Source organism: Schistocerca americana, chromosome 1 (genome assembly GCF_021461395.2).
Source record: "Schistocerca americana isolate TAMUIC-IGC-003095 chromosome 1, iqSchAmer2.1, whole genome shotgun sequence".
Lineage (NCBI taxonomy): Eukaryota > Metazoa > Arthropoda > Insecta > Orthoptera > Acrididae > Schistocerca > Schistocerca americana.
In genome coordinates, this window is record NC_060119.1 from 103,588,134 (window position 1) to 103,599,219 (window position 11,086).

At 40.7% G+C, this 11,086-nt stretch overlaps 1 protein-coding gene across 1 annotated transcript; it reads right to left on the reverse strand.

The window, feature by feature from the left end:
* Window positions 1-517: 517 nt before the first annotated feature.
* Window positions 518-6,946, reverse strand: LOC124602722 (uncharacterized protein DDB_G0287625-like). The gene is made up of 4 exons (XM_047136343.1): window positions 6,741-6,946; window positions 5,863-6,656; window positions 4,860-5,337; window positions 518-686 (listed from the first exon to the last, which is right to left on the reverse strand). Exons 1-4 carry the CDS (start codon window positions 6,944-6,946, stop codon window positions 518-520), a joined length of 1,647 nt encoding a protein of 548 aa, XP_046992299.1.
* Window positions 6,947-11,086: the final 4,140 nt, after the last annotated feature.

Below are 11,086 nucleotides of genomic sequence, written 5' to 3' on the forward strand. Positions count from 1 at the left end.
GGTTGGTCTTTGGAAGGACAACATTCATGAGTGTGCTGGTGAGGATGGGGTGGTGTGGGAACAGCAGCTGGCTATGCATAACCTACAGACACTTGAGCTGTGAGGGCTTCAATCTGGGCCATAAGCAGCTGGAATTACTGGCTGACCAGGTGGGTACTGAAGTACTGTAGCCCACTGTGCGGAAAGGTGGTGTAGTTTTCATGTCAGAAGTGGCGTTGCTTGTGTTGGTAGCGGCAACATGAGCTGCATGAGAACATGTGGCTGCACTTAGGGCTGCAGCTACAGAGTCAGTGCAGGATGCTAATTCTTACAGTGCAAGTGTCTGCTCAGTTGCAAGGCAGGCACGTGCCTGCCGAGGCAGCCAGATCGACAAAAGCACATTGAGCAGCTCATCTGGAACTTTTCTAATGTTTGACTGCAACAGAATTTTGTACAGGTGTGTTTTAGAGTCATTCAAACAACATTGGAAAATAAGTAGTACCCTAATAACACATCCCATTGCTCAAGTGACCAGTATTTATGCTACCACTGAAGCCACAAAAGGCCCCATCAAACAAGTGGCCACTGAAATTATGACACCATCACAAGATACATCAAAAACCAGTGCATTCTGCCGTGTATCTCTGTGATTAAGCATTATACGCAGGTAAAGTGAAGTTACAGCAATGGGATCACATCTGAAACTTCTGAATCATACACTTAAATTGGGTGTACATTTGGATGAAAATATTGTTGATATAAATTGGACTCAAAACTCTCAGGCTTCTCGCGTCCGTCGGCCGTCGTAATTTAATATATATATTATTATTGTTATTATTATTTTTTGATTGTTGCCGACTTACGTGGTGGGCCTTAATAAAAATGATATTTAAGTTGAACAATGTAATAAACTTTTCATATAAATTTCCTCGGCTAGTCAGTTGACGTTAAAGCAAAAGATCTTTAGTTATTAATTACAATTGCGGCCCCCACACGCGCGAGAGTATTTTTCTTATCTCCGTTAACCATTGTATTGCAGTCAGAGTCCTGGCTCTGGGTCTCGGCTATGCTACTGAAAATAAGAATCTTAAAGCTAAGTATTTCTGCAACTTCGTGCGGCTGTGGAGAAAAATTAATATTATGCTAATAGCGGGCTAGTTTTCCGCTTCCGCTAATTTTTCATAAGTTAATATCGCCACGTAATGGCGTCGTTGGCTGCATCGGCCGCTGCGATTGTTGAGCTGTAAATTACTTGAATGCAGGTTAATTCAAGGAAGGCGGACATGAAATCGGGATCACCTCTTACAAATTAAAAGTGCACAATAATATAAAATCAGTATATTATATGCTTAACTCATACAAATATGCTTACATTCGTCAGCACACGCAAGATGTCCCTCTAGACACATTCAAGACAAAAGAGGAAGTGAAGTCGACTAAAAAATTAACAAAAGAGCGTATCTTATCTCTTTAGATCATTCTGTCATAAATTATTTCTTTGCAATCTAAACCTACACAGAGAAATTATTATTTTACGGCTACATGATAAAAAATTTCTTACAAATTATGAATGTCTTCTTTATAAATAATTTAAAGTCTTTTCGTAATATGGCACTGGGGACGCTATATTGCCCCCCGAAATGTTTATGTCATAAAAAATGTTCGTGTTTTTTGACATAAATATTTCCACTTTCATGTCCACAGTGTCCACACGCAGATTTTTCTTTCAGTCTATATATGTCACATCGTATGTTGTAATTACTGAAGTGCGTTGCACACAAAGTGTAATACAGATGAAGTTATCTACATAACAATATAATATACAATTGGTTACGTATGCAGTCATGTACAAAAGGACATAGAATACAACTAGTTTTATTTTGGTTGCTTCTTCTTAGGGTTGCAACTTTTGCAGTGTTCAAAGGTATACAATCACGAGTTAGTCCGTAAACTTGAAGTCCCAGGGGTGTCAACTATTCGCTCCCCATTTGGCGCGGCCGTAGGGAAACCTGGGGAAAACCTCAGTGGAGCGACAGACTAACTGCTTTGGTCACTTTCACTTAATTGTTTCTGGAATGTCATTGGAGTACAGAATGTGCATACAAATATTTTTTTGCACTATGCAAAAAATGAGGTCATTAAAACAATTGATTGCGGTGTCGTTGATGATCTACGCCGCGACGTTTGGCTCGCGACGGCGTCGGTTGGTGTGTTCGGTGCTCGGCGTTCGCGGCGGCTGCGGAGAGGTCAACGCCCGCTCGACGCCAGCGTGTGTCTCGCCGTCGCGGAACGTCAGAATCAGCTGATCGGCTGCACCGTTGGCGATGCGCTTCTGTCTCGGCCGGGTGTGGCGGAGTGGGATGATATCCGCCCCCCGCTCTTGTTGGCAGGAGTCAGCTCTGCTACGCATCTCCGACGTAGTACATGAAACATACACACAACCAACGTAATATTTGTTTCCCGCCGCAGATGGTTACGCTAGTGGGAAAGAAGAATTTATTAGTGCGGCAGAAGTTGTTAAGTTTTCGCCAGTTTCCGAGTGTCAAGCCAGCACTGTCTTGCAGAATACATGACATGGACCTTCTCCCGTGAATGCAGTTTTGATGCAATACTGTTTCCATCATACGTCAGTTTTTGTCTTGACAAAATTATTTATGTTTTCGCCGCACTCGCAGGCACTGGTGAGTGTCCCAATACGAGTTTAGCACAAACATTCGCCGTTTCTGCGGTCGCTGTTTTGCAACAGTCCACGCATCGCATTCCAATCTCGCATTATTGTGCTCACTGAAACAACAGTCTGTCCCAAAAATATTGACTGTGGGTTCACTTCACGTTACCAGTTCACATTTATAGTAAATTCACAGTTTTTCGTGCGTAATATTGGCGTTTGGCGTCTTCACCGCTGTTGAACGTTCAATACTAGCACTTCACTGTCCATATCACAGTTTCACCTTCACAGTTTTTCACACTGCTTAAAGTAACTGTTTCGATTAGTTCACAAACACTAATGTATTTCGTTCAGTCTGAACTGGATTTTGGCTAGTGCTGGATTTTACCAGTCTCTCGCACTAATTATCTCTTTTTATTTTCCACTTAGAGTCGTACTTGCCTTCAGATTTTTTGACTATACAATTGTATTTCCGTCTCATCTGAGGTAAGTCCCCATGTCATGTCTGCCCACTCATTGCGTACTTGCTCTCCAGAGCCAGGCTCGACTTTACAAAACTTTGCCTCTCGCATTATTGTAGACATTTTATAATCTAGGCCTAGCGTGCAAGTTCCTAGATTAATGTTAGATTTGTGACTTTTGTTTGCACTACAAATTCGTGCAAATCTCTGCCTTAGCAGATGGCAATATATTTTAACAGTGCATAGCGGTAGTCGCGTTTACTGATTTGCTTTGTACCTTGTCCATAACACATGAGGTACCTTGGGTGATGTACACCCTGCACTCATGTTGTTTAGTAAATTATGATTGAGCATATTTCAAGATCGGTGTAGACATAAATACATAGAACAACATATACACTACAATATTAAATTTCATAAGTTGCGTTACTACTACAGTTCAAAAATATTCATGACACACTAATGAAAAATTCTTTCATCATTACATGCTGTTGACTTTTTTTTTTTTAAACATTTTTAAAGCATTTTTAAACATGAAGTTTGCAAATTATTCTTAAACCTACGTTCATTTTTTCCTTCAAAATACAATTGCTTGAAAATACTATTATTCCTTAACAACTACAAAATTGAATCGCACTAATCTTGTGTGCCTCATTGTCTTTAAATGTTACACTAAAATCTTAACATTTACACACAAAAAAAATACACTATAAACTTAACATACTACACACAAATGTAAACGTTGCTCTACTGAGCGAACTTCTTTAAGTCTTTGTAAGTATTTTTCTTATTTCCCTCGTAATTGCCTCCTCCCTTGACCACGGGATGGTGTAGTTTGCGTGACAGAAAGTATCGTGAGGTACCACTTCGATGTTATAGGTGTAGCCCTCGATAACACCGGGTTTTTCCGAAAACACATTCTCATAATCTGTAAGTAGCTGAGTCAATTCGTTTTGTTGTGCTTCAGTCAAATGTTCTGACTCCCTAACTTTCATGGCTATCAGTTTCCTTTTTTCCTCTCTGTCTTCAGTAATAAACTCCTTATAACATGCTTGTCTTGTACTTAAGTCAGAATATAAATTCATTACCTGTATTCCTTCGAATCTCGTTTGAAAGCTCCGGCAATATTTACCGTGCACTTCCCGTGTCCTCAACAACGGCAAAATTACACGTCTATCCTCATTCATAAGGCTTACTTCCCCGCACAAGAGGTCGATTTTTGCGTCCCTCTGGCGTAAAAATTCCATCCCCAGGATGCAAGCAACACCTAATCCCTTAACTACTAGGAACGAGCTTTTCATTGCTTCATTTCCTACCGTAAACTCGACTTGCACCTGGTGCTTTATGATATGAGATTGTGCACCTATTGCACCTGTAACACGACAATTCTTCACAGGCAATACTGGTATTCTATTATTTTGACTCAAGTACTTGTAAAAATTTGCGCTCATGACACTGGTTGACGCACCGGTATCGACTATTATGTGTATTGGTGCTCCATACATATCTGCTTGCAATATAGCCTGAACAACACTTTTGTCGGTTCGGTTACATGTCTGCGGTATGTCTACAAGTTCCTTTTCTATTTTTGTTCCTTCATTGTATCTCAGCATACAAAGTTTATGGCTGTCATCTGTGAATGTGCCCTCACTACACCATCCTGCAGCCAACAACGGAGAGCGTATTGTGGCTGTCTTTAGTTTAACGGATGAGCATTAGTGGGTTGACAGTTGTCTGTCACTTCCACTAACCTCACATTGTGGTTCTGGTTGTTGTTGTTGCTACTGTTGGGTTGGCCGCCCTGCCTCCCCGATGGTGTATTTTGATATTGCGTATGGCTCTGGTTTTGCGGTGGTCGGTTGTAACTTCCTGACATGTTCTGTGATGGACCTGGGTTGGCGTTCCATTGTGGCGCTGTGTTTTGTTGCCACTGTGGTGTCAGTTCGTTACGACCACGCCACTGGTTTCGGTTGTTCCGCCATTGCGGATTGCCGTTACCATTATATCCATTACTCATGCGTCCATCATGATGTCTCTTTCGATTTTCACGATTATAACCGTTGCCGTTATAACCATTGCCATTGTTTGTGCCTTGATTCTGTTGCCGGTGCTCTTGCCTATTCCCGTTACCATTTGGTACTAAGTTACTACCGTTACTGTGGCTGCTATTGTAATCGGCTTTGTGTTGATTATAGCCTGCATGGTTCCACTTGTTTTCGGTTTTCATGTCTTCGATCAATAGGTCAACAGAATGCACTATTTCCATGAATTGTTCTATATCGTATTCCGGCACATTGATGAAATATCTTTTAATTTCACTGGGCAACTTCATTTTTATTAATCTGATTATGTCACGATCGGACATTGGCTCGTCCCAGTACCTGGTTTTGTTTATATACTTTTCGAAATATTTGCGTAACGTTCCCATCTTAGGATTGTACATTTCTGGACTGTACAACTCCTTTCGTAGTCTTTCTTGGACGCTATCGGACCAGAATTTTTGCAAGAATGCACCTTCAAACTGTTGCATCGTTAGACATTTTTCGGACACGTCGGTGGCCCACAGTGCCGCGTCACCTTGAATAAAGGAGACCACGAACTGTATTCTTTGTCTTTCCGTCCATGTCCTGGGAAACACATTCCTGAAGCTCTTAATAAATACAACAGGGTGGACATTTCGTTTTTCGCTATTGAAAGGTTGGAATGTCCTGTGTTTTATTACATTGTCCTCTGTTTTGCACGTCTGATTGCTACATTCTGGGACATTCATCACTTCGTGATGTACGCTGCACGGTATCGCATGTTGTTCGTGCTCATAATTCGCATTAGGTTGCGGTTGCGCACTCGCACCCTGGCTACCGTCAGCGTTATTATAGTAATCAGTGCACGGAGTCTGATTCATGATCTGTCCGCCACTGTTTACATTGCTTTCCAACGCAGACAGTCTCCGCGCAACCTCCTGTTGCCAATTTGGCAACTCCGCAGTCACACGGGACTTAATCTGTGTTAATTCGGCATGTAGTGCGGCAGCGCTGGCGTCAATATTTACACTCGCGGCCGCAGTCGCTTGTTCTACAGCTGTTTTTACATCGCTTTCAATCTTTGCAGATATCTCGCGATCCTTTACTTCTAGCCATTCATTTAATTCTTTTTCTACTTTTTGAGCTTGCACTTCCAAATATGCGTCAATACTTTTCCGTGCATCTATCTCCACATTATCTACGCGGTTGGTTAAAGTCTGGACATTATCTTCAAGCCTAGCCTGCGATATCTGTAATTTTTGCATTTCGCCGGCTAAGCTTTGCACAAGATCGGGGATCTCTTTGCACGCATCCCGCATCTCGGCTAGTTCGCTTTGGATCCTATCTAGTTTCGCTTCATTGCGCTGCTCTTGCTCACGTAGCATCTGAGCCAGTTTTTCGTCTCTTTGTTTTTCCCTCTGTTCTGACATTCTTTCCTTTTCCCTTTCTTTCAGTTCTCTTTGTTGCTCTTGCTCATGGAGCATCTGAGCCAGTTTCTGATCTCTTTCCCTATCTCTTTCTTCTAACCTGCGCAGAAATTCTGCAAATGGGTCTGCAATCGGTGAGCATACTGGTGCCCCGCTTAATCTAGCACTCGATTGGCCCCCCTGCCCAGGCAGTGGAGTTGTTACTCTATTCCCATTCTGCTGTGGAGCGTCATTCACCGTCCACAGATCCTCGCCCCCCGCTCCGGAAATTACGTCATCCGAGGCGGTGGCTTGGGATTCGTTTACGTATTGCAAATGATCCTCACTTTCCATATTAACAGAATTTTGTTCTTCTGGTACGGATGCTTTAGGTTGTCCTATCTTACCCATACTAAATTCACTTTAAGCTACTGACAAATCTTTAACACTGATACACACACAAATAATTATCCCCTCCAAAAATAAACACACAAATACACGAAACGAATAATTATCCCCTCCAAAAATAAACACATAAATACACAAAACACCGAAGGTATCTCATGTGCACATGGGTTCGATATTCCGCACAGAGCTACACAGGATGCTTGCACAATAGGCCTTACCTTACTTATTTTTCTTTCTCGCAATCCTTTTTCTTTTCTACACTTTTTCCTCTCCAGATCTCCTCAGGGTGTGGTTTTGTTGTTGTACATGTAAAAGAATTCATACAAGCATTAATATTTTACAACAATTAGACACATACATAATTACATTCATTACGATAGAGTCAGATTTCGTAACTTTCGTATTTTCTTTAATCGGGCCCCACGTTGGGCGCCAATCTCGCGTCCGTCGGCCGTCGTAATTTAATATATATATTATTATTGTTATTATTATTTTTTGATTGTTGCCGACTTACGTGGTGGGCCTTAATAAAAATGATATTTAAGTTGAACAATGTAATAAATTTTTCATATAAATTTCCTCGGCTAGTCAGTTGACGTTAAAGCAAAAGATCTTTAGTTATTAATTACAATTGCGGCCCCCACACGCGCGAGAGTATTTTTCTTATCTCCGTTAACCATTTTATTGCAGTCAGAGTCCTGGCTCTGGGTCTCGGCTATGCTACTGAAAATAAGAATCTTAAAGCTAAGTATTTCTGCAACTTCGTGCGGCTGTGGAGAAAAATTAATATTATGCTAATAGCGGGCTAGTTTTCCGCTTCCGCAAATTTTTCATAAGTTAATATCGCCACGTAATGGCGTCGTTGGCTGCATCGGCCGCTGCGATTGTTGAGCTGTAAATTACTTGAATGCAGGTTAATTCAAGGAAGGCGGACATGAAATCGGGATCACCTCTTACAAATTAAAAGTGCACAATAATATAAAATCAGTATATTATATGCTTAACTCATACAAATATGCTCACATTCGTCAGCACACGCAAGATGTCCCTCTAGACACATTCAAGACAAAAGAGGAAGTGAAGTCGACTAAAAAATTAACAAAAGAGCGTATCTTATCTCTTTAGATCATTCTGTCATAAATTATTTCTTTGCAATCTAAACCTACACAGAGAAATTATTATTTTACGGCTACATGATAAAAAATTTCTTACAAATTATGAATGTCTTCTTTATAAATAATTTAAAGTCTTTTCGTAATATGGCACTGGGGACGCTATAGGCTCTACCATTTGGCATCAAGTGTCATATTTGCATGTGGACTGGCGCATCATCATACTAGCACTGTTGGACACTGGGCAATGCTTTAAGCTTGCTGCTTGACTAGCCAGTGCCATGTTCAGGCCAGTACTGTAGGTTCATAATTTACCCATCAGATAGCAGTACTATAGGAGGCTGAACTGTGTCACTGTCAGTTGCAGTCACTACAAGGTGAAACATCTTTCAGGCATAATATAATTGAACATTGGAGCCCCTCAAGGGGATGAGGTAGGTGCAGTACTGTTGCTCATTTATGATGCTAGTTTGGAAACTTCAGAGTCATCATCACATATCAGTGCTAGCGCAATGATGTTCCCACATAATAATAGGTCACCCTTTATGAGTAATCACATGATGTGTCAGTGCTCTGGGTAGAGGTCCATGTTGCAGATATCTTTCTTAGCCCTTTAATAAAAAACAAAAAAAAAAAGGGGGGGTGGGCATCTCCTACAGGAAAGAAAAGATGCAATCACAAAATTTTGTACAGTGCTACAAGAAGAGAGTGTCACAAACAACATATTAAAACTCCTGAGCAGTGTGGTTTAACGGCGGTGGAGGGGGGGGGGGGGGGGGGGGAGGAGTTGTTGAAAGTTTGCTTTCTCATGTTTTTCCCAAATAAATAAAAAAATGTGGGTCCTAGGAAAAACGTTTCCCAATGAAAAATCAAACTACATTAAATTTCCTACAGTAAGGTTCCTATTCACTGTTTTTTCTCTAGGCCCAGTAGTTCCTGTGTTGCAAAGTATGGAAAAACTGCATGCTGTCAAAATTATTGATTTAACAGCCTACAGTTAATGTTTATTTTTAGTGGTGTGGGTTGAAAACATATATTAAACGTGTGTACCACATCTAAGTGCCATAGAGCCCTATTAATGGATGAAATACGTTCCGTGGGTATAACAGGGTGAAAGTGGAATATCTGGAGTAGAAGAATGAGGGAAGGTAGGTTGTCAGATTGTGTTCGGGGACTTCCTTCCTTCAAAAATTGGCAAACTGAATGTTGAGCAGGTTATTCCCCATTGTATCTACCCCACTAAGTCATAAGAAGAAACTGCAGGATGTTCCATGAAATTATGCTGATCCTCCACAGTGGGCCTTATCAGCTACTGGTGACACAACTCACAGACGTATACGGGGGTTGTTTATTGTATACTAAATGCATTAACACCACATGAAATGCAAATATGAGTACTAGTAACACTAACACAAGAAATGCACATGGACATAACATACATAAATATATGCATACTGTTCTACACTGCCAGAGAGGAAACTGATTCTTAGTCATTCTGTAAGGCAGCTAAAGTGTTCTTCTGGGAAAGGTGATTTTCTTGACTGTGAGCACTGCTCAATTGTCAGGTTACAGATGGACTTTACTCTTCCGGGATTTCCTGTCCTGTTCTCTTATATAGACAAAATAACTTCACTAAGCTTGTGTTTATGTAGTAGAGATACTTTCAGAATAGTGAGCACTTATTCACAGTTGCTAAGTGAGCTAGTATGTGAAAATGCTCAACAGCTGGAGCTGTCAACAGTCTATTATACAGAAGATCCTATCCCAAGGGTAAATCTGTCAGTATATTGATTTCATTGTATCCATTTTCATTATCTGGAATAATTTTCAAACCTTGAAGTGTATGCCTCCAGTCTGCCGACATCTGAACTGACTCAGAGGCATAAACTCAAAAACTCTATAATGTAAGTGGTGGGTTACATATGTGTTATAGAACTTCAGATATTTCAACAGGCACTGAGGTTACAAAAGCAATGGGATAGCAATGTTCACATATGAACATAGTAGGAGTATTGTGTACACAAGGTATAAAAGGAAATTTCATTGGTGGAACTGTAATTTGTACTCAGGCAATTCATGTGAAAAGATTTCTGATGTGATTAAGATGGCACAGCGGGAATTAACAGACTCTGAATCCAAAATGGTAGTTGGAGCTACACATATTGTGCATTCATTAGGGAATTCAGTATTTCACAATCCACAGTATGAATAGTGTGCCAAGAATACCAAATGTCAGCCATTACCTCTCATCACAGACAAGGCTGTGGCTAGTGGCCTTCATTTAATGATGGAGAGCAGTGGCATTTATGTAGTGTTGCTGCTGTTAACAGACAAGGAACACTGCTTGAAATAGCTGCACAAGTCAATGTGGGATATACAACAGATGTTTCCATTAGGACAGTGTGGCAAAATTTGGCGTTAATGGGTTATGGCACAGACATCTAAGGCAAGTGCCTCTGCTAACAGGATGAAACAATCCACCAAGATACACCAATAGCCCAGAAGTAACTGCAAAAGAGCATAAAATTATCAGGAAGGAATGCCAACTGAAAGTGCAAGAAATTGCCAAAGATATAGCGATGTCATGTGAATGGGCATATCACACTATAACAGTGGAATTGAACATGAGGAAGTTGTCTGCTAGACTGGTGCCATGACTCTTTAATGGAAGATCATAAATTCATTGTTATCGAAATGTCTGATCAATGTCTGACCTCTTTTCAGAGCAACCAACAGGAATTTTGTGCCAAGTTTGTGATCACAGACGAATAGTGGATATATTACTACAACCCAGAGACAAAACAACAGTCAAAGCACTGGAGACATAATGATTCATCACTCTTGAAGAAATCAAATGCATTTCAGTCAACAGGAAAGTAATGGCATTAGCTTTTTGAGATGGACAAGGAATTCTGCTGATAGGTTACCTTTACCGTGGACATAAAAGTACAGGATAATACCATGCTAACTTCCTGGTCAAATTACAGCTAAAATATGTGAATACAGGTCAGGTTTGGCTAAAATGAAAGTC

Bases quoted from the DNA above. Each gene is read 5' to 3' on its own strand.
- LOC124602722 (XM_047136343.1), bottom strand. From the start codon at position 6,946: ATGGGTAAGATAGGACAACCTAAAGCATCCGTACCAGAAGAACAAAAT. The intron at 6,657-6,740 runs GCAGGGGGGCCA...ATTTCTGCGCAG, and splicing joins GTAACAACTCCACTGCCTGG to GTTAGAAGAAAGAGATAGGG. The intron at 687-4,859 runs GTTAGTGGAAGT...TGTATGATTCAG, and splicing joins AACCAGAACCACAATGTGAG to AAGTTTCAGATGTGATCCCA.